The 26,875-nt window shown below is 38.8% G+C and overlaps 1 protein-coding gene across 1 annotated transcript in view; it reads right to left on the bottom strand.

Moving 5' to 3' along the window:
• TRPM6 (transient receptor potential cation channel subfamily M member 6) overlaps positions 1 to 26,875 on the bottom strand; it is a 115,912-nt gene that overhangs the window by 14,307 nt on the left and 74,730 nt on the right. The window contains exons 26-37 of the mRNA XM_007450994.1: positions 21,394 to 22,526; positions 21,136 to 21,248; positions 17,011 to 17,134; positions 13,792 to 13,883; positions 12,409 to 12,467; positions 10,550 to 10,575; positions 7,539 to 7,589; positions 5,523 to 5,588; positions 4,842 to 4,844; positions 3,014 to 3,297; positions 1,077 to 1,159; positions 121 to 326 (exon numbers count right to left, since the gene is read on the bottom strand). Of these exons, the coding sequence (XP_007451056.1) occupies positions 121 to 326; positions 1,077 to 1,159; positions 3,014 to 3,297; positions 4,842 to 4,844; positions 5,523 to 5,588; positions 7,539 to 7,589; positions 10,550 to 10,575; positions 12,409 to 12,467; positions 13,792 to 13,883; positions 17,011 to 17,134; positions 21,136 to 21,248; positions 21,394 to 22,526 (2,240 nt within the window). The remainder of the gene's footprint in view (positions 1 to 120; positions 327 to 1,076; positions 1,160 to 3,013; positions 3,298 to 4,841; positions 4,845 to 5,522; positions 5,589 to 7,538; positions 7,590 to 10,549; positions 10,576 to 12,408; positions 12,468 to 13,791; positions 13,884 to 17,010; positions 17,135 to 21,135; positions 21,249 to 21,393; positions 22,527 to 26,875) is intronic.

The raw sequence follows: 26,875 nt of genomic DNA, 5'->3' as shown, positions 1-26,875 counted from the left end.
CAAAAAAAAAAAAAAAAAAAAAAAATGTAGGTGACAATGACATTGAGAAAGCAATCCCTGGTCACTGTTTCCTGAACTTTGCCTCATGCTTGTTGTATCAAATCCTCAGCTATCAATCACCTTGCAGATCTAAAACCAGCAGCTCTCCCCGAGTATACTCATAGGTCCAGTGAGAGAAAGCCAACATCAGCTCCTCCAAGGTGTTGCTGGGGGCAATTTCATCACCGTTGTTGTTGTTGTACTTCCGGAACTCCCCAGTCATATACTTCTCAATGGTCAACCACTGCTTGGCTGAATGGCAGTAGATTAAGAAAACTTCCAGGAACCTATGGCGAGGGAGGGTGGGAAGAGGCCATTGATTCCCCAAAAGGCAGCAAAGGTGGGACTTATACTACTGAACAGAGAGCACCAGGGGAGATGACCTAACTCTAGTCCCAGCAGCCTCAATGCGCACGCCTTTGCCTTTCTGCTGAAAGAAAGGAATGCAAAGATTGGGAGTTTTCCCCACGTTTACCCACCTCCCTTCTTTCTGAGGAACTCTTTTATAAAGAGTACTGGATTCAACTTTTCTTGTCTTGCTCTACGAAGTTCCTTGTAAATGAGACAGTAAAACTTTACTCTAAGTCCTCAGCACCAAACTATGATCTGTCTTGCTGAATAAATACAAGTGTATGGAAACACTCAAGTGAAAGTAACAAGAGTTCACTCCTTTAAGGTTCCTAATTTCTGTAACATAACAGAAGAAACTATGCTTAAAATAGAAGTGTTTTTCTACTATAATGTTTCTGGACATTAGTAACTACACCCAGGATCTGCCTGCTTTCGTAACTGAGAGGTTAGTCACGGCCTCTGCTTGATCTCCTCTTTTCTACTCACATAAATTCAGCAATTTAAGCCAAAACATACCTAGGATGTCTAATTCTCTTTTTACTGTCTCCGAGTAAGGAAGAAACCAAAGTTAAGGTCATGGGGAACTTCCCCGTGGGTCTGGTATTTCTCGTGACTAACAGGGGTGAGAAGAAATTGACAGAAATTTCTACATAAGATGAAGGGCCAGGGTGCCAATATTTCCTCACCTTGGAGTGTAGTGAATGGTTTGTGGTTTCACTTGGTTGAAGGTATAGATCAGTTTTTGAGCAGCTCTTTGTTGTTGAATTTCCTGCAAAATAGGGAACATTGATAAAAATATTGGTCTGCTATCAGATGCCTACTAATTAATGATCACAGAATTACTAGAGGCCTCCCAAGTGTGATTTTCAGCCTTATTCAGCTTCCACCACTACCCACTCCAAAAGCTAAAGCCAAAAATAACAATATACCACCACCTCCAAAAAAGAATAGGCTACCCTTTGGGTTGAAGATAATGGCCTTCATCTGAAACAACAGTACTGATGAACCTAGTGGCAGGGCAGGAATAAAGAGGCAGATGTAGAGAACGGACCTACGGACAAAATGGGGGAAGGAGAAGCTGGGACGAAGTGAGAGAGTGGCACGGACATATAGACACTACCAAATGTAAAACAGAGAGCTAGTGGGAAGCAGCCACATAGCACAGGGAGATCAGCTCGATGTTTTGTGATGACCTAGAGGGGTGGGACAGGGAGAGTGGGAGGGAGGCTCAAGAGGGAGGAGATAGGGGGATATATGTATATGTACAGCTGATTCACTTTGCTGTACAGCAGAAACTAACCACACCATTGTAAAGCAATTATACTCCAATAAAGATGTTAAAAAAATTAAAAAGGCATACTCAGAGAATTGTCCTCTTTCCCCTATTTTTTCCGTCTTAATCTCCTCTTCCCTCCTGCCTTCCACCTCCACACCCCTTTAGGCAATCTATTTCACTGCTTTCTGGTTTAACCTTCCTATGTTTCCTTTTGCGAGAGGAAGTAGATACACGTACGTATGTTTTATTTTTTCCCTTTCTTTCTAAGTAGGTGTCTAGCTCCAGAAAAAAAAAAAAAAAGAGTTTATTGGGATTTTTTTAAATTGAAGTATAGTTGATTTACAACATTGTGTTAGTTTCAGGTGTACAGTAAAGTGATTCAATTATACACATATATATTCTTTTTAATATTCTTTTCCATTATGGCTTATTATAGGATATTGAATATAATTCCCTGTGCTATACAGTAGGACTTTGTTTATCTATTTTATATATAGTAGTTTGTATCTGCTAATCTTTATTGGGATAATATTAAATTTATAAATTAACTTTAAGAGAACTTATATTTTGATGATGTTGGAACATCCTAATCAAGATTAAGGATTGTCTTTCTCTTTGTACAAATTTAGTTTTATATCTTTCAGGAGTGATTTTTCCTCATATAGATTTTAAATATTTCACATTCCACCTATTTCTAAGCATTTTCAATTTCTTGCTATTGTAAACAGCATTTTCTTTTCCAAAATATCTTCTACTAGTTATTATTTGCTTATATGAAAGTTATTAATTTGGGTGTGTTAATTTTATTAACCTTTGCCACCTTCCTGATTTCTTTTATTGCTTGAGTTGTTTTTATCACTAGCTCTTCAGGTTTTCTAGCATTACTATCATATCATCTGCAAACAGAGATAGTTTTCATTCTTTTTCTGTTCCAGTTTTTATACTTTTGTTTTCTCTTGTCTAATTGAGTTGGTTAATACCTCCAGTAATGTGTTGAATAGTGGTGGAGATGGTGGGCATTCTCGCTTTGTTCTAACCTTGATGGGTGTGCCTCTGTTTTCACATTAGGTAAAATGTTGGCTTTATAGATGAATGTGTGTGAGTATATACATACATATGTATATAAACATATACATATATACGTGTGTATATACATCAATATGTGTGTATGTCTACCCTAATCATATCAGTGGTATTTGACATTTCCTAATCAGTGTGATATATGAATATTATACATAAAGGAAGTATTCACCAAAAAAAAAAAAAGATAATGGCCTTTGACCAGGATAGAGCCAGATCCCCTTTCTTCGACCACCTGTCCATCTGTGCTCTGGGTCTCTGACTTACCCTGAGGCAAAGATGAAGCACAGTACTCTCCTGGAAGATTTTGCGCCATGCCTGCACAACCTCAGGAAGAAAGGACTTCACAATGAAAACATGCCCCGGCTTGAGGACGCCATCCTCAGACCAGGTACTAATGACTTTCATGGCTTTGCGGAGGCCACCATCCATCTCCTCTTGGGACAACACCTGGATCATTGCAGATGTCCCTCGCTGGGACCAAGAAGACATGCTTTTATCCAGATTCAAAGGGGAGCTCTCCTCCAGCCTGTAGACAGTTACTTCTTCTCCTGCGGCAAACAGAAGGGCCGGGGAGGGGTTCAGTGAGATCCATGTCTGTGACATGAACGGCGTCCTAAATATCAACTCACAATCAGTTTCTCAAAGGATCATAGGGGAATGGGAATTTCACCTGTTCAGAGGCAAGTACAGACCTCTGGCCATGTTAGAGTCCAGGAAAGAGGGAGGGGGAGAATGAACAAAGCATCAGATGTCACACAAAATATTAAGTTGTTCTTATTATAAATTATAACTAGACAAAAATAAAATCAGAGTAGCAAGGCTATGCTTCTTTTGTTAAAGCCAAGTACTTTCTTTTTAAACATCTTTATTGGAGTATAATTGCTTTACAATGGTGTGTTCGTTTCTGCTTTACAACAAAGTGAGTCAGTTATACACATACATATGTCCCCATATCTCTTCCCTCTTGCGTCTCCCTCCCTCCCACCCTCCCTATCCCATCTCTCTAGGTGGTCACAAAGCACCAAGCTGATCTCCCTGTGCTATGCGGCTGCTTCCCACTAGCTATCTATTTTACGTTTGGTAGTGTATATATGGCCATGCCACTCTCTCACTTTGTCCCAGCTTACCCTTCCCCCTCCCCATATCCTCAAGTCCATTCTCTAGTAGGTCTGCATCTTTATTCCTGCCTTGTCCCTAGGTTCTTCTGACCATTTTCTCTTTTTTTTTCTTTCTTTTTTTTTTTTTGTTTAGATTCCATATATATGTGTTAGCATACTTTTAAAGAGATAGTTTAACCCTGTCATCCCCCTTAGGAGCTTACATTTAGACTTTTTTTCCTAATTGCCCCTTCCCTGACATTGTAATACCAAAGATATACTGTTTATGTTTATGTACTCTGTGTGTGTGTGTGTATGTGCTTTACACATAAAAATAAAAAGATGCTTTTGCTCTCTTGGGGGTGATATTACCCCACTGAGAACGCATGTTTTAACCCAGTTAAAGTTAGAACCAAAGTCACACCCCAGAGCCTTTCCCTCCTTCCTTTGTGCCTTTGGACAAGTTACTTAAAGCCTCACTTTCCTCATCAGTAAAATGGAAGTGAAAATAACATTCTCTTCATTGGGTTGTTGTAAAGATTAGATATGTTAACCTGGCTAATGTGAAGTAGACCCTCGGAGACAAACCCAATCCCACTTCAAAGATTTTACACACAAATGTTCTTTAACTGCTCTACAGCTTCCACTTTTAGGCTGTTGAACAGGGAGCCATTCTTATTCAACCTAGACTCCACCTAATATATTGTGCAATGCTTCCTAACAGAAGTGACATAGTCTATACAACTTCTGTCCAGCCTGTATTTAATTTTCTCCTTACACCTCAGCTTCAAATGGCTTTTCTTATAAACACTGTACTGGTTTACCAAGAAAAGAATCTATTCGCTCACTCTTGCATTTAATTGCTTACCAAAGAATATGTCTAGGTAATGCTTAGTAACATGTTTTGAAATATGTATTCTTGGTGCCCAGATAAATGCCACTTTAGAGTTCTAATTACCTAGAGGATCTGAAACAGAGCTACCGAGTTGTAAAACCAGCTATGGAGCCAAGTGGAAGGAGAAGGCATTCGCATCGACGATCAGAAGCCACCTCATCTGTCCCCATGTGAAGGGTTTGAGGAGAAGCAAGATCTGGGACAGTGTGGCGACCCTTGTTATTTTGTCAATTGGCAGGACAGAGAAACGCCAGTAGCCTTGGCTATTGCGAGCTTGTTTTTCCTTACTATTCCAGCCTTTAAAAATTACATTTGCTCTCTGAGTTAAGAGCAATTAGTTTACATGAAACAAAACAAACAAAAACAAAACAAAACAAATAAAAAGCGATATACAAAGCATTTCTCTTTAGATGTCTATTAGCTTCTACTGTATTGATGTTTAATGCTTTCTTCTGTATTTATTACACATGGTTGGTTGGTTCTTTTCTTTTCTACTTACTTCCAGCCTTAAATCAGTGAATGCCAGGTGCAATGTTATTGCTTTTTCCCCAACTGCTGCTCATTATAGGTCCCATCCCCATAGTATATCAGATTTTGACTGTAGATACCAGCCGGGCCGTTAACAAGACTTTCCATTTTAGGAAATTAATATAACTAAACTGCAAGCATGGGCAAAAGAAAATTTGCAGCTAAAATTATGCAAAATGGTTTCTCCTATGATTCACTCAGATGTTATGCCTTTGCCCTGGCACAACCTCAAGAAGGTAGAAATGGCACTCACCAAACAGTTGGATTGGTGTAAATGGTATGGTCTGAGAAAGCCTCATTAAATTGTTCCTTTCAATGGCTGCAAACAAAAGCAGATTTACTAGTTTAAGTATGCATCAGTGGGCTGAATTTACAGAAAGCCTCCCCCACATCAATATACTCATATTATGCTAAAATATTTTATTTCAAAGACCCTTTATTTTTTCTTTTATCAAAAATATTCTCTATAGGGACTTCCCTGGAAGTCCAGTGGTTAAGACTTTGCCTTCCAATGCAGGGGGTGAAGGTTCAATCCCTGGTCTGGGAACTAAGATCCCACAGGCCTTGGGGCCAAAAAACCAAGACAGAGAACAGAAGCAATATTGTAACAAATTCAATAAAGACTTTAAAAGTAGTCCACATCAAAAAAATAAATAAATAAATAAAATCTTGGGGCTTCCCTGGTGGCGCAGTGGTTGAGAATCTGCCTGCCAATGCAGGGGACACGGGTTCGAGCCCTGGTCTGGGAAGATCCCACATGCTGCGGAGCAACTAGGCCCGTGAGCCACAACTACTGATCCTGCGCGCCTGGAGCCTGTGCTCCGCAACAGGAGAGGCCGCGACAGTGAGAGGCCCGCGCACCACAACTAGAGAAAGTCCTCACACAGAAACGAAGACCCAACACAACCAAAAATAAATAAACTAAAAAAAAAAAAATCTTAAAAAAATATATTATCTATAATACAGTATTTAAAATAAACTATGCCCTAAACAGGAAGGATATCCCAGTCTTAGGAATAGATTATATGAGATTATATAATATGTTCTGAGGTAGTGCTATTACCTCCACTCTCCTGAATACCAAATACCATACTAATCCATTCAGATGTGGAACTTGCTTTTAAAGAGCATTTTAATCTGGTCTTTCTGGTTTTTCTTTTCCAGATCAAATCTAACGCACAGCGGACTGTGGGGACATCTACTGTTGATTTCGCAGAGTTCATCTTCTTTTCCCAGAGAGAGCTGAAGACCAGTTTTAATTAGAAGCAAGTGATCTGCATTTTCCTGTTAAGAGCTGTATCTTAACAAATCAGAGTCGATGTGAGTTACAGTGTTCCTCAGCAGATGCTTTCTTCAGTTGACAGCTGGAGTCAAAATAACGGATTACTGCTGAGCTGAAAGACCCAGTTACAAGAGCCTGGAATGTGGAGTCTGAAATCCACAGAAACACTATTCACTACAGAGGAGAATTCAGGATAAGGTAGCCTATTACTGGAGCCTGAGCACATGACCTTGATATAATAATAACAAAAATTATCACACTTGTACTCTTGTACTGAGCTTCAGATTATATAAAAAGCTTGCCCATGTGTTATCTAATCCAATACTGAGAGCAACTATGCCCAAAAGACCACCCAATGGCACGAGTCCAGTTGGTTGTTATACTGCTTTGCATTTCAAAGTGTTTCCCTCTTTATTCTCAACTAGCCCTTTGGCAGATTTTTCCTCAGGAAGGGCAAGTACAATTATTCCCACTTTGAAAGAAAGACAACTGAATCACTGTGAAGTGATGTTGTTTAAGAGAGTCAAGACCCTTGACATCTTGTTTAATAACATCCCTTAAGGTGTCTTTGTTGAATTTACCCTGTGGGGTTGGCATTCATTCAGTGGTTACCCTCACTGAGGGCCCAGTGAGGGTGCAAAACCCTTCCTCAGAGGACTAGTCTCAGGCCTGTCTCCTCCCCAGTCCAAAATACAAAGATCTCTGGCTTTTGACCTTGTAAGGAATTTTCAGATCTCAAGGTCATCTTTCCTCTTTACAATTTGGAACTTACCAATACACACATTTTTTTTTAAATCCAAATTCTCTTAAATCCTAAAAACCTGTTTTCCCAAGTTAAGAAATCTGAATGTTCTCTCATCAGAGTAAACAGCAACTTATCAAGTTGGAGCCATATCAACACCACAAATTCACCAGTGTTTCTGTTTCCAAATGCAGAATCACAAACGTTTAGCTCCGTTGACATGTCTATGTACACAGGCATCCTACCTGAATAATGATGGTGAGACTCTTGAGGGCTTTTTAAGGAGGTTGAGATTTCTGAAATTACAGAGAAGATTGGCATCTTAATTACTTGGCTGGAGGTAAATACATGCTTATGAATATATTGCCTGCAAAGTTATTATTGAACGGGTTAATCAGAATGGCTTCTCGGTTTTCGAAAAAGATTGCCTAATATTCTTTAACCACATTATTGTGCATGGTATCCTGACAGCTTCCAATCATCAGTGCAATGTCCCCAAACATATTTATATAGGGAACTGAAGAAAGACAGGTAATATTAGCCTCAAAGATGTATTTCCTTTGAGCCAATTACACCTCTGTGTTGCAGAAGGCACTCGGCTGCCCATCACATTGCACGACATCCCAGAAGCACAATTCTCTGAGCTCCCTACCAAGACGCAGTACCCACATAAGGACATTATTAATACCAAGTTATTAGCACACTACTGCACTGACTTAAAATGACAACAAAATGATGAAAACACATTAAGAGGAACATAAGAGAAACAAAGAAGGAGGCAGAGAATGTGACAGCAAGGGATTTGTTTGGTTACAGACGGACTGTGTGTTGGGAACACCTCTTGCAAGTTTAACTGGTTCTCTCCTACCTGCTCAAGTCCTAAATTACAAGTTTCAAGAGGAATCCTTTGCACCAGTTTTGCCATTTCATAAAATCAAAATTAAAGTCGAGAACTTTAGTCTCATGGTGGGAACTACTTTACACCTTGTAGAGGAAGCGGCATAATGAGCCCAATTTCACAGATGCCTCTGGCTTCTTGTTGCTGGATAAGGAAGGGAAGAAACTCCCTCCCTTTGGGGGTGCTGGGTAAAAGGTAAGATCATCAAAAAAGACTGTTCCTTTCTAAGTTCGATTCAATAATTAAAAAAAAAAAAAGTATTTAGCTCCCACTAAGGGTCGTGCTAGGCATGAGAGATGTGAATAAGATGTGGCTCCCACCTCAGTGAAAAACAAATATGAAATACATGTAAACTATAAGTAATATAATAGAGGTGTAAATAGAGGCTTAGGGAATCTTCATAGACAAACAGTGTGAAATAGAGTATGGGCATCTGACTCTGACAAAACTGAGTTTCAATCCTGGCTTCACCACTTTAGGAGCTGTGAGATCTTGTTCACATTCATTCAGCATATATTTACTGACCTACTATGTGCCAGGTATTAGTCTATCCTCGAGAGAAAGAGCAGTAATGAAAACAGATAAAGCCTACATTGTAGCAAAGGGAAATAGGAAATAAATAAGTAAATATATAGTATTATAGTATATTACATATATATTGAGGGAGTTAGGAAGCGTGGGAGACAGGGAGATTACTATTCTATATTATATAGGTTGGTTAGGAAAGACCTCTCTGATAGGGTGAAATGTGAGCAAAGACCTGAAGGAGGAGAGGGGGTGAGTCACGTGGGTAAAGGAAGAGTATCCCAGGCAGAAGTAATGGCAACTGCAAACACCCTGAGGCAGGACCATACTTGCTGTGTTAAGGAGGAGAGAGGGGCCAGAGTGGACTGTGCTGAGAGCAAACGAGACGGGAGAGTTGAAGGAGGGGGAGCAGATCAACAGGGCCTTGTAGACGGTGTTTGGACTTCGCTTTTACAGAGTGAGCTGGAACACCATTTGAACAGAAGAGTGACTCAATATGACTTTGAGTTTAAAAGTGTTATTCCAGCTGCTCTCTGGAAATAGAGCGACAGTTTGGAGGCCATCCTGTAATCCAGGGAAGAGGTGAAAAGTGATATGTGGGGGTAGCAAAGTGATCAGCTTCTCAATATAATTTGGAAGACTTACTGATGGGTTGGCTGTGAGGATGTGAGAAAATGGGAGTCAAGTAGGATTGCAAGACTTTGGCCTCAGCAACGGGAAGGATAAAGTTGCCACTTCCTGAGATGGCAGAGAAGGCAGGTGGAACATTTTGTTCCACATTTGAAGATGCCTTCTGGACACCACGTGGAGAGGGTGATAGGTAGGTGCTCACATTCTTCATGGAAGAAATATTGCATAAAAGGGCTTATTCATGAGCCTGGAAATTTGGACTGGAGCCAGACTCTCAAGAGCATTGAGAAAGAGTAAGGGATTTGCAGCCCATCCTATAGGTAATGGGAAGGCACTGAAGGTTTCACATAAGTGATGAAGGTGCCCAGTCTGTATCGAGGGGTCAGGAAGATGGAAAGGTACAGTTTGTGGTGAAATTTGAAAGTAGCTAATGAGAGTGGCTTCACCAGGGAGGTGTCTCACCAAAGTAGGCTTGGTCCTACTTAGCCACTTGGGGCATGGAGTCCCAATGAAGACATATAGGAAAGGAGATCCACATACAATCTTATGAATGGTTCTTAAATAGCAATGTGTTAAACGATGACAGTAAGAGTTGTTGAACAGTCTAAATGAGCTCAGTGGCTATGCCCTCACTCACAGAGAAAACTAGAAAATCACAGTCAAAAACAGGTAACAAAAATTTTTAAACCAGACATCACTCCTGATTTATCTGGAGAAAGACATTCAACTTTCTACTTTTCTACCGAACTTGCTACTTTGTATAGTAAACAAAAATCAGGATTTCAAGAACTATAAAAGTCTGACACAGCAGGAGAGTAAACCCCACCACTGATAAGATGAAAAAATAAAAAGATAAAAACTTACTGTTGGGCTTTCCTGGTGGTGCAGTGGTTAAGAATCCACCTGCCAATGCAGGGGACATGGGTTCGAGCCCTGGTCCGGGAGGATCCCACATGCCGCAGAGCAGCTAGGCCCATGCGCCACAACTACTGAGCCTGCTCTCTAGAGCCCGTGAACCACAGCTCCTGAGCCCATGCGCCTAGAGCCTGTGTTCCGCAACAAGAGAAGCCACCGCAATGAGAAGCCTGTGCACCGCCATGAATAGTAGCCCCTGCTCGCCGCAACTAGAGAAAGCCCGAGCGCAGCAACGAAGACCCAACATAGCCAAAAATAAATTTAAAAAAAACAAAACAAAAAACTTACTGTTAACTCCATTTGAACTTCTCAACCTGTTTGAAAAATTAAAGTTGTTTAGATAATGCTTCAAAATTTTCAATGATCAAAGAAATGAAAAGTGTGTGAGACAGTAATAATACAATCTATAAGTATATATGTATATACAGGTGTATATATTACTTTGAAGGAAGAGTATCAGTTACATTTGACCCCTACCTTTAGAGAAACAGTTTACAACCCTACAATTGTTTTCATAGAAGAATGAGCACCAGATATACATGTAATTAATTTACTGAGTGGGCCCTAAGCTAACTGAAAAGCAGTTGTTGGTTTTTGTTTTTAATTAGTTAAAACATATATAAGATTTAACTGTGTTTGCATTGTTCTGGATCAATTAAACTAAAGGCTTCCTGAACTATGCAAAGCAGATGCCTACAAAAGAGTCTGTGAATATCTCTGGACAAGCCAACAAATCAGTTTCATTAGCCCACATGGCCCCTAAATGTTCACAGGCTGAAATTAGCTCTCTTTAAATTGTTACATGCCCTGCTCAAGTGCACAAGTGGCCATGGGCAAGTAGGAATAAATACATTCGAAGAATATCTCCAGTATTTAAGGTCCTTGGGGAAGCAAGTACCATCATAGTTATTGTTTAATTTCATGCTGCAATAACCCACTACTCTGCATGAGCACAAACTACAGAACTTTTGGGAGAAGAAACTCATGTACACGTTAAGGCTAGAGGCAGGCTTGCACAGACAGACCTTGAGCACTCCAGAGAAAAGGCCATCTCAAACAGAGCTGACTGCAAACTGACCGCCATATTCCACCTGCCTGGCATCAACAGGCCCTTTGTAGAGTACAGATGCTTTTGAATTCTGCTCCTATAACTCTAAGAATGGTTAATTTTATGACGTAACTGGAAAAGTCCATAAAACACTACAAACAGAATAATCTTTGCTTGGTTGGTTTTCAGATTTTCTCTGAATAAATAAAAGTCAAGGAGGAACCTCAAGTCTATAAAAAGGTGAGTTCTCTATCTCCTCTCTCTAGCCCTGTCTTCCTTTCTGTCTGTCTCAATCCTTCTCAACTTGTTACTGCTTTGACAAACACTTAGGACGTTAAGGAGAAACCAAAAAGATCCATCTTATAAACGAAAAGGAAAATTTTGAAAAAAAAAACTAAAAAAATTATTTAGTCTTCATTCTAAGTCTTTTTATTTTCAGCCAAGACAAATTTATTCCTACTTTTTAAGGCAAATTTCACTCTTATCTATCAGAAAATATATGATACTCATTATTTCATGTGTGCTTTTCCGACACTAAAAAGACAAATGGTTAGGGACTTCCCTGGTGGTGCAGTGGTTAAGAATCCTCCTGCCAATGCAGGGGACACAGGTTCGAGCCCAGGTCCGGGAAGATCCCACAGGCCACGGAGCAACTAAACCAGTGCGCCACAACTACTGAAGCCCGTGTGCCTACAGCCCGTGCTCCGCAACAAGAGAAGCCACCGCAATGAGAAGCCCGTGCACCACAACGAAGAGTAGCCCCTGCTCACTGCAACTAGAGAAAGCCCGCGTGCAGCAACGAAGACCCAACGCAGCCAAAAATTAAATTAAATAAAAAAAAAAAGACAAATGGTTAATTTGCTACAGTAGTACATGTATCATTATATTCTTAAAAGGCACTAAGGTGAGATCTTATTGCCAGAAACAGGAAAACTAGGAGAATAAATAATTTTCATTCTTGCTAACACAAGAAAAATACTGTCATTGGACACACACTTTTTTTTTCCTCCTTTTCTGACCCAATTAAACCTTTATTCCCAATCCAGTTAAAAAAAAAAAAGCCAAAGATGCTTAAAGGCAGACATTTAGAAATACTCACTGAGAGTTCCTATTGACCTTGGTGCTCCTTGAATTCCACAAAGAGTTTTTGCTTAGATCCTGGGCAGAAGGGAAAGGTCATTACATGTTCACCCAACTCTCTCCCACCCCAAGCTTCCAGTAATACATTTGCAGAACACACTCCTTGGAGGGTATAGTTCTTTTTTTCCCTTCCTCTAGGCTCAATATTTCTCATACTAAACATGCAAGACTCAAGCTAGAAAGATGCATAATGTTAGCACAATATATGAGTAACTCAATGTGGTGACTGACCTTAACAGAAAAGATTACTTTTATGGGGACATCAAAGAGAAAATGTAATACATAACGGTTTTTACAATAATGAGAGTGAACATGTAACATCAGTTAAAGACATGAAAGAAGAAAAGAAGGTCAAAGTTGACAGGAAACATTGACCATTACATTATTATATCCTATCATCAGATTATTGTTTCAGTCGATGATTATTTAGAATGTTACCTTGAATATATCTCATTCTATTTCTATACTCCAAGCATTACTCTAGGCATTTTCTTTGGTGTTATTTTTGTTATCCACTATCAGTCTCGTAAGGATGGCATTAACCCCATTTTAGAGATACAGGTAATGAAACTCACAGGTTAATTGATGTATACAGCTTTGAAACCTAGGAAGTGACAGAGCCAGGATTTGACAGGGCAGACAGGTCCCTGCCTCCAATTACCTTCAAGTAGTCTTATATTTTACTTTCACAGATTGCATTCCTACAGGAACATCTGAGGTTGTTAGTATACATCCATATAGTTCCCAAGGTCACAGAGGTAATATTCAAACCAAGACCAAGATTAGATTTGGGGGGCTAGTCTAACTAGATCACGCTTCCCTCATGGTGGATGGCAATAAAACAGGCACATATTTGCAAGTGGTTAAGAAAAACAGACTGAAAAATCAGTGGTAGAGAAACACTGAAAGTCCTTTACCCTGCAATGTCCAAATCCCCTCCAACACATCTGCAAAGATGTTTGCTTTGCCTGTTTAATTAACCACACTAAGTGAGGCACTTACTACTTCAAGAAATAAACCATTCCATCCTTGGAAAGCTCCAACTGCTAAAAATTCCTTCTCAGATCAGGCTGAAATCTGTCTCCCAGTAGAGTCTATCTGTTGTTGTTAGCTCTACCTCTTAAAAGTGCATTGAAAATATCTTATTTTTCTTCCACATGGCAACTTTTATATATGCGAAAACAGTTTCAAAAATTCCTAAATTCTTTCTATTTCATGATAAAAATACCCAGGATAAATTACTGGGTGGATAAATTGCATAAAGGCAAACAACAAGGAAAGAATAAAGTGGGACAAAGGGTGAGAAACTGAGCTTTTAAAATATCAAATTAAATGTTTTTACCTCTTGAGACTGCCTTACATAATCACTGACTCGTACAGAATGCCGTTCAGTTTCTCTACTTTTCATTTTCTGATATATGTAAGATTCTAGACCTTGTTAAAAGGAAGGCAAAAAATAGAGAATATGTGAAAACATGCTACACTTGAATCACAGTTCCAAATAAAAGATCTGAACACCGTGCATTCATCTAAATTGGAATATAGGGTTTTCTTTCTCTTTTTAGCAAGTTTTACCAAGATTCCTTTGTCCTTTTTGAGCTTTACTCAAGTGGCTGAAAGCTATATACCCTATTTCTATTCTTCAATAGTTACCTTTACATTTATAACAATTTATACTTCTCTATCAAAGAATTAAGTTATCTATAACCTGCCCTCCTATTAAACACCTTTAGTAATTTTTGCACACTTACCTGCCCTTGCACCCTATCATCCATGCTTTATTTAAAAATACATGAAATTTGAGGTCCAAATTGTTAGGAATTCTTCCTTAACAACTGCATCAGGCATTACAGTAGGCTACTTAAAAAAGAAAACAAAACAAAAACAAAAGAAAGATAGAAAAGAATGCCAGCCAATAGTTTTAATTTTTATCCTTTTCTTAAAAAAATCTTGACAAGGATCATTACTGTTATTTTTTATACCTGGTACTTACAGGGTCACTGGCACATAGCAGGTACCCAATAATAATTTAATAAATATTTGGTTGGATTAATTCTGAGAATAATACTTATTAAGAGTCCCTGGCTAAGGACATGGAAGCAACCTAAATGTCCATCAGCAGATGAATGGATAAAGAAGATGTGGCACACATATACAATGGAATATTACTCCACCATAAAAAGGAACGAAACTGACCCTAACACATATATATGTAATCTAAAAAAAACGGTACTGATGAACCTAGTGGCAGGGCAGGAATAAAGATGCAGATGTAGAGAACAGACTTCAGGACACAGCAGGGGAAGGGGAAGCTGGGATGAAGTGAGAGAGTAGCACTGACATATGTACACTACCAAATGTAAAATGGATGGCTAGTGGGAAGCTGCTGAATAGCACAGGCAGATCAACTGGATACTTTGTGACTACCTAGAGGGGTGGGATAGGGAGGGTGGGAGAGAGGCTCAAGAGGGAGGGGAGGGCTTCCCTGGTGGCGCAGTGGTTGGGAGTCCGCCTGCCGATGCAGGGGACACGGGTTTGTGCCCCTGTCCGGGAAGATCCCACATGCCGCGGAGCAGCTGGGCCAGTGGGCTGTGGCCGCTGAGCCTGCGTGTCCGGAGCCTGTGCTCCGCAATGGGAGAGGCCACAACAGTGAGAGGCCCGCGTACCGTAAAAAAAAAAAAAAAAAAAAAAAGGGAGGGGATATGGGGATATATGTATATAGCTGATTCACTTTGTTGTACAGCAGAAACTAACACAACATTGTAAAGCAATTATACTCCAATAAAAATGTGGGGAAAAAAAAAGAGTTCCTGGCTAAATGTAGGAAATAACCATTTATTTTTTTTCCTACTGTTTTATGCTGAAAAAAAAAAGTATACAGGAAATGCAAAAAAGCTACTGGAAAAGAAACATCAAAAAATTTCATGTATGATATTTTTCGTAACATCATAAAATTATGATAAATATGATTTCAATGATAGCACAGTATTAAAATTAAACAAACTATGCTTTCCTTTTTTTAAAAAATTCTTTCCTTTTCATAGTTGATTTCCTCAGAACTTTACTTTTTGTCTTTAGAAAGATCTACCTGACAGGGCACCTCCCCACCCTTAAAATTTTATTTTTTTAAATTCTTTTTTAATTAATTCTTAACTGAGACAAGTTTTTAAAAACTAAAATTCTCAACCCAGAATGTGGTTCAAGCCAGGCGCCTGGAGTCAGCCTAACGCCCTAAATCCCCTCCTTTCTGATCATCAGATTTAAATGAGATTCTTTGCCAGAACCCTCCTGCCGCACCCATCTTTCTCAGTTAGAAATTTTTTGGAAAGAACTTAAATAATTTGGGGGATGGGAGGGTGAGAGAGATGAGTGAAGATGGTCAAAAGGTACAAACTCCAGCTATAAAATAAATAAATACCTGGGGAGGTAATGTACAGCATGGTGACTGTAGTTAACAATACTGTATTGTATATTTGAACGTTGCTGAGACAATAGATCTTAAAAGTTCTCATCACAAGAAAAAAATCACTGTAATTATGTGATGGATGTTAACTTATTGTGGTAACCATTTTCAACACATACATATATCAAACCATTACGTTGTACACCTAAAAATAATACAATATTGTATCAACCATATCTTTTATATATTTTTAAAAAACATAAATAATTTATGTAAAAATGATGCCAAGAGCAACTGCCCCTCCTTCAGTTGTGACAACCAAAAATGTCTTACAATGTCTTCAGACATTGTTGGTTGGGGAGGCGGAATCACCCCTTGGTTGAAAACCAGTGACCATAGAGCAAACAAAGTTTTAAAGAAGCATAGTAACATAGATTTCAATACAATATCTATTTGTACCTTACGTTTAATATTTCTAATAATTTAAAGTATTTATGACTCCTTAATCACATAGTCCCCTCTGTTTAAAAATGAGTAAAGTTCTCTTATTATCAAATGCAAGAAGTTCAATGTTCAGTTCACTGCTCTCAATTCATAATCCGCCCTCATATATCCAGGCTTATTTCACATTCTATGCCTAGCTCACAGTCTTCGTTCCTAGCTCATTGATCTGTCTTCTATCCTCTACAAACATCATTACAATTAAGCTTAAGGGATACTTGCCAATGGAACAAACACTATATGTAAGCAGTAGTAAATAACCAACTACAACTCAATCCACTGAATTCTGTGTAAAGGCTCATATCAATGTCACTTGAACTTTAAAGAATTTGTAAAATTAGACAACCCCACCCATAAATCAGACTAAATGAATACTCTCTGATCCAGATTCAACAGCTCTGAATATGAGACTATCTAAATTTTAATTAATTTTAATTTTTCTTTTCTAAATTCTGAAAACTATTCCATTAAACAAATGGAAATTGCATCCCCTTCATAAAAACTAAAAGCAGAAAAGAGCTATTTTCCTAAGAGAGTGTGGTCATTCTCTCATCTCCCACTTGAAAGAACAGCAGGGACCGCCACTGGTCTAAAGATCATACCCTGAGAAAATACTACCAGAATTTTTGGGATTCAAGAGTGTAGACTGTTACATACTTATCTGACTAAATTTGGACACCGGAATCCAGTTCTTGCTGCAATTCTGTTCTTCTGAGATCTTATTTTCTCCTGGCTCTGGGTTCAGTTGGTCACTTTGAGAGCAGGTGTTGACTGTTATGACCTGGAGAGAAAAACACTCGTTGGAACACAGTGACATTAATCTGAATACGTTTTGAATCACATTAATAGAGGTACTATGTTGAAGAGGAGTGGTTGCTAACATTGGCTGCACATTAAAATCACCTTGAAGCTTTGAACTTCCATCACTCATGCTGGCAGGACCCAAGCATCCATGTGACTTTTCTATCTGCAGTCATGATTGAGAACCAGGGTGGGGAGCAGTTCTTAAACTTGAGTGTGCATCAGAATCACCCAGGACTGTGTTAAACCACAGATCACTGGGTCCCACCCTCAGGATCTGTGATTCAGTAGGTCTTGCGGGGGAGGGAGAATTTGTATGTCTAGTATGTTTCCAGGTGGTGCTAAAGCTGATGGGAGACCACAGTTTGAGAACTACTGGTAGAGAGCAAAACAACAAAAACGTAAGGGTTGGATCCAAAAGAACTTGTTAGAATTCTCGCTCTGTCACTTAGAAGCTATATGAACTGGGAAAATCATGTAATGTCTATGAGCTCCATTCCCTGAATCCTTAAAATAAGAGATAGCCAATAATAATGGCTGCCTTATGTTCTTCCCAGGGGCAGATAAGAAATGAGATAAATTGACAAACTACAGGACAACAAACAAATGCAAGTTATAGTACTTGAGCTCAGTTATAATTTCTAGTTTAACTCTGGCCATTTTAACTATTTCCAAAATAACGCTATTTAAATTCATATTTTATGGGGTCCCAGCAATTCGTGGCATTTTCTCTGAAAGAAGAGTCTTTATCAAAGCTAAGTCTCTCCTCCAAAAGGTGATGTTACATAATTGATTCAATATTTATCTTTTTGCTTCTGCTTCTCATTCTAAAAAGAGTTGAGGTGCTTTGAAAAATGCACACACGTTATTATATGGAAAAATACATGTAGAACAGAAAAATGCAGCAGGGCATTAAGATCATGAAAAGTGAAGTCCTGCAGAACTGTCAACTCAGATCTAAGGCTTCCTAACAATAAACAAAAAGATTTACTGAATGCAAATGAAAACATAACATATCAGAACCTGTAGGATATAGCTAGAACAATGATTAGAAGGAACTTTATAGCACTAAATGCCGATACTAGAAAAGAAGAAAGTCTCAAATCAACGACCAAGGCTTCTACCTTAACAAACTAGCAAAAAAAACAAAAACAAAAAAGGAGCTAATTAAACCCAAAGTAAACAGAACAAAGGAAATAATAAGGAGCAGAAATCAATGAAACAGAATTCAAAGAAAAATCAATGAACCAAGAGCTGGTTCTGTGAAAAGATCAATAAAGCAGATAAACCTGTAGTCAGACTAATCATAAAACAAAAAGAGAAAACACAAATATAAAATATTAGGAAAGAGAGAAGTGATGTCAGTACAGATCTTGCAGACAATAAAAGGATAATAAGATAATATTATTAAAAACTTTATGCCAAAAAATTTAAAAACTTAAATGGACAGGTTCCTCAAAAGACACAAAGCACACTCAAGAAGAATCACATAACCTGAATAGTCCTATATCTATTACAGAAATTGAATCTGTAGTTAAAACTTTCCCTCAAAGATGGTTTCACTGTTGATTCTACCAAATAAGTAAGATTTAAATAATATCTAGACAAACTCACCCAGAAAAATGAAGAAGAAGAAACACTTCCCAACTCAGTCAATAAGCCCAGCATCACCCTGATACCAAAACCAGATAAAGATATTACAAGAAGAGAGATCTAAAGATAAATATTTCTCAAGAAAAAAAAAGCAATAAAATTGTATCAAGATGTTAGCAAAATGAATACAGCATCTAAAAAAGATAATACATCATGACCAGTTGTGGTTCATCCCAGCAAGGCTGATTTAATATTCTAAACATTACTTCTAACATTATAAAATTAATATAATTCATCATATTAACACAATAAAAATGAAAAATCATCTGACCATATAGGTTGACACAGAAAAAGCATTTGACAAATGTCATATCTATTAATAATAAAAATTCTCAGAAAAGGAAGAATAGAAGGCAAATTCTTCAACCTGATAAAGGACATCCACATAAAAACCCTACAGCTAACATCATACTTACTGCTAAAAGACTAAATACTTTCCGCCTAAAGAGAAGAAACAAGGAAAGGCTACCTGCTTTCACCACTTCTATTCAGTATTGTACTAGAGGTACTAGCCAATGTAACTGGGCAAGAAAAAGGAATAAAATACATCCAGATTTGAAAGGAAAAAGTAACAGTATTTTCATTTGTAGATAACATGATCATTTATATAGAACATTCTAAAGAAGTAACAAAAAAAACCCCTACTCAAACAAATAAGTTTAGCAAGGTTGTAGGATACAAAATCAATATTTTTTTTTTTTTTTCCCGGTATGTGGGCCTCTCACTGTTGTGGCCTCTCCCGTTGTGGAGCACAGGCTCCGGACACACAGGCTCAACGGCCATGGCTCACAGGCCCAGCCACTCCGTGGCATGCGGGATCTTCCCGGACCAGGGCACGAACCCGTGTACCCTGCTTTGGCAGGCGGACTCTCAACCACTGCGCCACCAGGGAAGCCCCAAAATCAATATTTTAAAAATTATATTTCTATATACCACCAACAAATAATCAGAACTTAACCTAAATATAGACCTAAATATAAAATTCCTAGGAGAAAACGTAAGAGAAACTCTTAGTGATCCTGGGTTTGGCAAAATTTCTTTATGATATGAAAAGCATAGACATGAAAGAAAAAAATCAAATATTGGACTTCATCAAAATAAAAGTGTCCTATGTTTTCAAGGACATTTATGAAAAATAAAAGGCAAGCCACCAACTGAGTGGAAATATTTGCAAAACATATATCCAAAAATGGGCTTATATCTAGAATAAGAAATAAAAATTAAAAAAAGAAAACTCTTGCAACCTAACAAGACAAGACAACCCAATTTTTTTAATTAATTAATTAATTAATTAATTTATTTATTTATTTATTTATGCCTGTGTTGGGTCTTTGTTGCTGTGCGCAGGCTTTCTCTAATTGCGAGTGGGGGCTACTCTTCGTTGCAGTGCACAGGCTTCTCACTGTGGTGGCTTCTTGTTGCAGAGCACAGGCTCTAGGCACGTGGGCTTCAGTAGTTGCAGCACATGGACTCAGTGGTTGCAAGCACGTGGGCCCTAGAGCGCATGGCCTTCAGTAGTTGCAGCGCATGGGTTCTAGGGCTCGCAGGCTTCAGTAGTTGTGGTGCGCAGGCTCAGTAGTTGTGGCTCGTGGGCTCTAGAGCACAAGCTCAGTAGTTGTAGCAAACGGGCTTAGCTGCTCCGCAGCGTGTAGGATCTTCCCGGACCAGAGATCGCACCCGTGTCCCCTGTACTGCCAGGCGGATTCTTAACAACTGCACCACCAGGGAAGTCCCACAACCCAATTTTTTAAATGAACAGAAGAGTTGAATGGATATGTCACCAAAAAAGATATACAGATGGAATATAAGCACATGAAAAGATACCTAGCAGCACTAGTCACTATGGAAATGCACACGAAACAACTGTGAGATACCACTACACACCCACTAATATGCTAAAATTAAAAAGACTGAGCATACTAAGGATTGGTGAGGATGTGGACCACTGGAACTCTCAAACTACTACTCATAAGCTGGTGGGGATGTATGTTTCTTCTAAAATTAAACAAATACTTACTATAAGACTCTAGCATTCCACTCCTAAATATTTACCAACGAGAAATTAAAACGTATGCCCACACAAAGACTTGTACACAAATGTTCATAACAGCTTTGTTTGGAATAGCCAAAAACTGAAAATAACACAAATGTCTTTCAACATATGAGTTGACAAATGAATTGTGGCAAATCCACTTTGCTGACGCTTAAATTTGCATCTTCATTCCTTCCAGGACAATGCTATTTTGTGTACGTGGCACTTTAGAATAGAGAAAAACCAAGCTAAATTAGGATACTACCTCATTTGCCAAAAACACAAAAGACACTTACTGGCACCTGTAGTCCTTGTGTTTTCTTCTTTTTCTTTGACAATTTCCTATCCTTGGTTAGCATTTTTGCTTTGATCCATTTTGACTGTCCTATCTCTGAGGATTTTGAAAGATCTGTAAGGGAAATGATTTACATGAGAAAGTGTAAGATGGTAGGCAGAACCATTTTGTTTCACAGAAAGGACTGACAGAATGGGGAGAATGAGAATGGTAGCAATGCAAGAATTTAATACTGGTTGTAAATATGTTTACTTCTTACTTTTAATCTTACAGATCTTCAATTTCTCCTCTTTGTGCAATCTCAAACTCTGACTCCTAATGAAGGGCCTGTCTCTACGAAGGGGACTGATCCGAAGGGATGTGTTTTGCTGAAGCCATGGTCCCACCTCTGAGCAATCCCTCTGGGCCAATCTTGTTGAGTTATCAGATAGGGATCTGTCCCGGATCTGCCTCTGACATTGTTCACTCTGTTTGGAGTCACAGTTACAAGCGGAGGCCAAGCAGGTTTGCCATTGTTTCTCGGTGCTAAACACACCAGTTTCATCGCCTTCTGAAAATGCCCAGTTCACATATCCACCTCCAGTTTGCATGCTCTTGACTTGGGAAGGGAGGGAGGTCACTTTAATGGGTGCAGGTGCGCAAATCAATGTGGGTAGCACTTGCTCCCCCTTGTCTTGTCTGGCTGGTAACTGAGCAAGTGACTCATACTGCTCCTTGGTTTCCACCACTGAGCCCTGGGCTGAGACAACCGGGGTCTGCCACGTCAGATGAACAGGGACCGCACTCTGGGTGACATGTTCAGTTGCCAGCACATCTGTACCTGCTTCCAAAGATGGTCTGGACAGAGGCAAGTTGGTTCCTGCAGAATAAGGAACTTGCTCTAGATGAGAAGGGACCAGGAGAAACTGGCCATACTTTGGGTGTGCTTGCCTGTTCAGGGACACCCCAGAAGCAACTATACTATTTTCTGTTTCTTGCTCTTCCTGGTCATCTCTTACATTTGAAAACTTTCTGTCTGTAATCTCAAGAAAGGGCCCTGTCTGCACTCGTGGTGGATGCCAGCCTCTGGCCAGGCTCCGCAGCAAAGAAGGGGGCATGCTGTAACACTGGTATTTCTTCTTTCCAGAGATCTCCAGGCTGCCTAGAACCTCTGCACAGATGACATTGCTCCAGCTGTGGGGAAGTTTTCTGCAAGTAGAATGCTTTCTGTTGGCCAGGAGGGCCTCATCCTCTTGTAAGGTGTCAACAGCAGAAAGGACTTTTAAGGTATCCACTGTAAGGGCAGAGAGGTCCTGCAGGTGTCCCACCTGGCTGTCCAAAGACAATAAGGAGTCCCTTATGAAAGACACCTTTTCATTCATTTCTTTCAGTTGGAAGCACATTTCTGTAACCCTAAGGGAAAAAGGGAGGGAGAAAACCAATAAGCACAGTAAGCCAATAAACACAGTAAGTGGGACCTTGCCTTACTCTCTTCCTGTCCTGCTTCCATCCTTAGGTGGCTCCTCGCCTAAGCCGCTTCCCAAAGTTAGGTCTGTCTCCTGCCTTCTTCTCTATCCAACACATACTCTCATCCCAGGTGATCTCACCCACTCCTGTAATTCCCACTATCACCTTAATAAGGAAAATTACAAATTGTATTTCTACCCCTTATTTCTCTCCAATATTTCAGAGCCACATTTCCAGCTTCCTGCTAGTTATCCCTTCACTCATCTCATCAATCAGCCCATTTGTATTCATTAATATATTCATTAATTTACAAGGCAAACATTTTAATATCTCTTATTGCCCAGCACTGTGCTATTTTGGTAGAGAAAGGAAATCCTGAGGAAGAAACTAGAATGATAGGAACAGAATCAATAATCAAATACATAATTCGAAAAAAAAGTTACAGATCTTTTAGAATAATATTCCAAGTCTACAGTACCACCAGGCACCCCAACTTTCAAACAAAACCCATTTTAAGAGACCTACATTCAGAGAAAGCCCGAGGCAAATTTTTAAATGACTTTGAATACTTTAACCCAAAATTATGATGTCTAGCCATTGATTCATGTAAAAGCAACACAAGGCACCTTCAGCTACGCAAGTGCAAAAGTAAATTGCAAGTAGAGTCAAATTAAATGTAACAGTTGATTTCATTTAGAGAATTAGAAAGAACAAAGAAAATATATCTGCATATATCTCTGTAAATACCTCTGTATGGGGATAGGTTTTGTTTTGTGTCCTCCCCACCGCCCCAAAAGGTATGGTGAAATCCTAACCCCCAGTACTCCTAGAATGTGACTTTATTTGAAATAGGGTCTTTACAGAGGTAATCAAGTTAAAATAAGATCATTAAGGTGTGCCATAAGCCTATACAACTCATATCCTTATAAAAAAGGGAAATTTGGACATAGAGGGAAGACAGTGTGATGATACACAGGGCGAAGACCACCTTATGACTGGAGTGATGCATCTACAAGCCAAGGAACACCAAGGAGTGTCAGCAAACACCAGAAGCTAGAAGAGGCGAGGAAAGATTTCTTCCCTAGAGCCATCAGAGAAAACATGGACCTGCCAACATCGTAATTTCGGACTTCTGGCCTCCAGAACTGTGAGATAACAAATTTCTGTTGTTTTAAGACACCCAGCTCTCTGTTGTTGTAAGACACCCAGTAAACACCCAGTTTACTTTGTTATGGCAGCCCTAGGAAATTAATACAGTTATCTAAGCTTAACAATCAATAAAATAAATTACAAAATACATATTTTGTGGTTACATAAAATGAAACTCATACACACGAAAATAAAACAAAAAATTTTAAAACAAAAAATAAACAGGAAATTATTCTAACAAATACAGTGAGGTGATTGTATCCCTTAAGTAGTCAAAAGTTTTTACAAATTGTTGAGGAAAAAAAATATAAAGATCCCAAAGGACATGAATAGATAATTCACAAAAGATAATGAAATGTGGTAAAATATCCAATCTCATTAGGTAAGCAGAGAAATTATCAATAAAAATAAGACAACAATGAGTTCGTCTACACTGTAACATTTTTTTAACCTAGCAAATTTTAAAAAAGAGATTTAGTGACTCAAGGTTGGCAGGGATGCAACATAGGAATGTTCAAATAGCCAAGACAAATAAAGAGGCAGGAATTTTACTACGCTAAGGCAGACAGATGAGATAGAATATTATGCAGCCATTAAAAAGCATACTTACATTGTTAATAGTCATTTTCTTTGTGTATTTCTGATGGCAGGGGTGGGGATGTGGATGTCTGTTGTGTTCTGCATTATATACTTTTAAATTTGGTATAAAAACTTTGTAAGTCAAGAAACAATAAAAATTACAATATGTTTACAAGGAATATTTAATTATTTGGAGAAATGTTTTTGATGTGTAAGGTGGGTAGGGGGACAAAATGCAAACCTGTATAATTTTAACTAAAAATATGTGGAAGACTAAATGGAAAAAGACCAAATTTTTCACAGTGGACTCTAGCTTATGACATTTTTTTTGTTTCTTTTCTCCCTGTTTCATTCTTTTATTTGGAGGAAGGGGTATACTTTCCAATTTCCCCATAATGAAAATCTTTGATAAACAGGAATAAAGTGAAAAATTGCAAGGGAGGAAACCAACAGTTTCATGGCTGACATGACCGTAGGCAGAAATAACAAATTGCCCCCAGTCTTATTTGAGGGCTGGGAAAAGCAGTAATTATACCATGAAGAGCTTAGCACTCAGCTGTAGCAAGCACTTCCCAAAATAGTGTTAGACATCCCCTCTCGAGAATATATCTCAAGTCACATGGATTGAGAAATCTTCCACTTCTTCCTGGAAGCTTTGCAGATAGGAGTTAAAGAATAAAGAGGATGGTATAATTTTGATTATCACCTATGTGGGTGGAACTCTCTCTTTCTTGCTTCAACTTGTATAACTCAGTAGAGCCTTAGTAAAGGCTTCTTGACCTTCTGGAACCTATAAAACTAGAATTGGCAAGGATGATGAAGAAAAAAGAACAAAATATATGTATATTCCCTTCCAAACATGCTTAATTAGAGCCTCTCCATCTAGTGCACTGTTTCAACTAATTCAAAAACTGTACAGTCCAAACAGCAGTAATGGAGACTCATTAAGTTCCATTAGCAGCAGTCACATGGAAGGGATACAATAGACACCAGCAACTATTCACAGCACAGGTAACATTGCTACAATAGAGACTTAGACAAATAACCGGGTCACTCTCAAATCAGGTCCTCTTGCTTTCATAGGCACTTCTTTTCTAAAGCTCAATGTCCCATGAAATATATTTTAATTATATTCCTCAGCCACCATCTACATTAATTTAATCTAGTCTTTTAGTCATTCTGACATGTAAAAGAAATTCTCGTAATTTTAGTTTCCTTTGTGCAAGGTTTGAGGGTGGTGGGAAAACCAGTATGGTTATTATTTCATTGTGGGTCTCTGGACCAGATATTGTAAAATGAAATTATAACAAGGACAATCATAATCATCATGATAATCATAATATTCACCGAGCACTCATTATGTGCCAGGCATTTTACATTATTTTATTTAATCCACATGACCACCCTACTATCCCTTCATGAAAAGAGGTCACTTGGCCAGTCACATGGTCAATGACAGGGTGAGGCTTCAAAGCCAGAGAGTGTGACTCCATATTCAATGGCATTAACCACTGCACTCCAGCACCTCTCAGCAACTCAGCAGGGATCCAGGCAAAGTTCTATTGGGGTCCTAGAGTCCCGTGAAGGGGTAAATGAATTGCACCCACATTTTCCATGCTGGGAGTTGTTCACAAACGTTTCTCAGTAAGGTTTCATGGCGAAATGATTATAGGAAGAGCTCAAACTATAACTCTTCTGAGTCACAATGCCCGTTATGATAAAGTGTTTAAACTTTTTTTAAATGTAGTATTTCCCAAATATGACATACCCAAACACGCTTAATATGGAAAAATACCTAGTTAACATCTTACTCCATACAACAGAGAGAGGAAAAACACTGGCTTATGTTACTAGGACAAAAAGTAGCTGGCGTTCCAAATAGAGAAAGTAAGATATGAAACAGCCTTAATATGTTCTCCTTCCACTTTTACAATTCACTTAACTCTGTAAAGATATAGGTAATCTCTTCTTCAGAGGTAGGCAAACATGCAAATATCTTCCTAACTTCCTTTCGCTCCCTCTTCAAACTACTGCTGAGTTACCACTGGAAAATATTCTTCCCTCTCTCCCATACCTCATTTACAAGCTCCCCAGAATGACCTCAACAAGGACAACCATGTAAAAAGAGGGCTGGTGAGATAGCTCTATCAAGAAGGAAAATTGATCGACTATGTTCTGAAGTTAAATTAGGGCTTCATAATCAAACACTAGAGCCCTTGAAAGCATCTAGAATATTTTTCAGAAGCTACATACTCAAATCCCAAGAAAAAAATTCAAGATAAATGTGATAGCATATGATGATTACTGGTGTTCAGTTTACTATTAGTATTATTATTGTTAATTATTATTACTGAATTACTTTTTTTTAATGTCTGGTTCTCCAGTTTTCACTCTGTATTCACTTGACTCGTGATACCACCTTCTCCTGGTTTTCCTTATACTCTTCTGATCAATTCTTTTTAGTCTTTTCCATGAATTCCTCTTCCTCGGTCTATTATACAGGTGTTGACACCTCTCAGGGTGAGACCCTCAGCCCACTGAGTCTCCTCACTCCACTTGCTTCCTGA

The sequence above is a fragment of the Lipotes vexillifer genome, unplaced genomic scaffold (assembly GCF_000442215.2).
Source record: "Lipotes vexillifer unplaced genomic scaffold, Lipotes_vexillifer_v1.1 scaffold204, whole genome shotgun sequence".
NCBI classification, from domain to species: Eukaryota; Metazoa; Chordata; class Mammalia; order Artiodactyla; family Lipotidae; genus Lipotes; species Lipotes vexillifer.
This window is presented reverse-complemented; position numbering and strand designations above follow the sequence as displayed.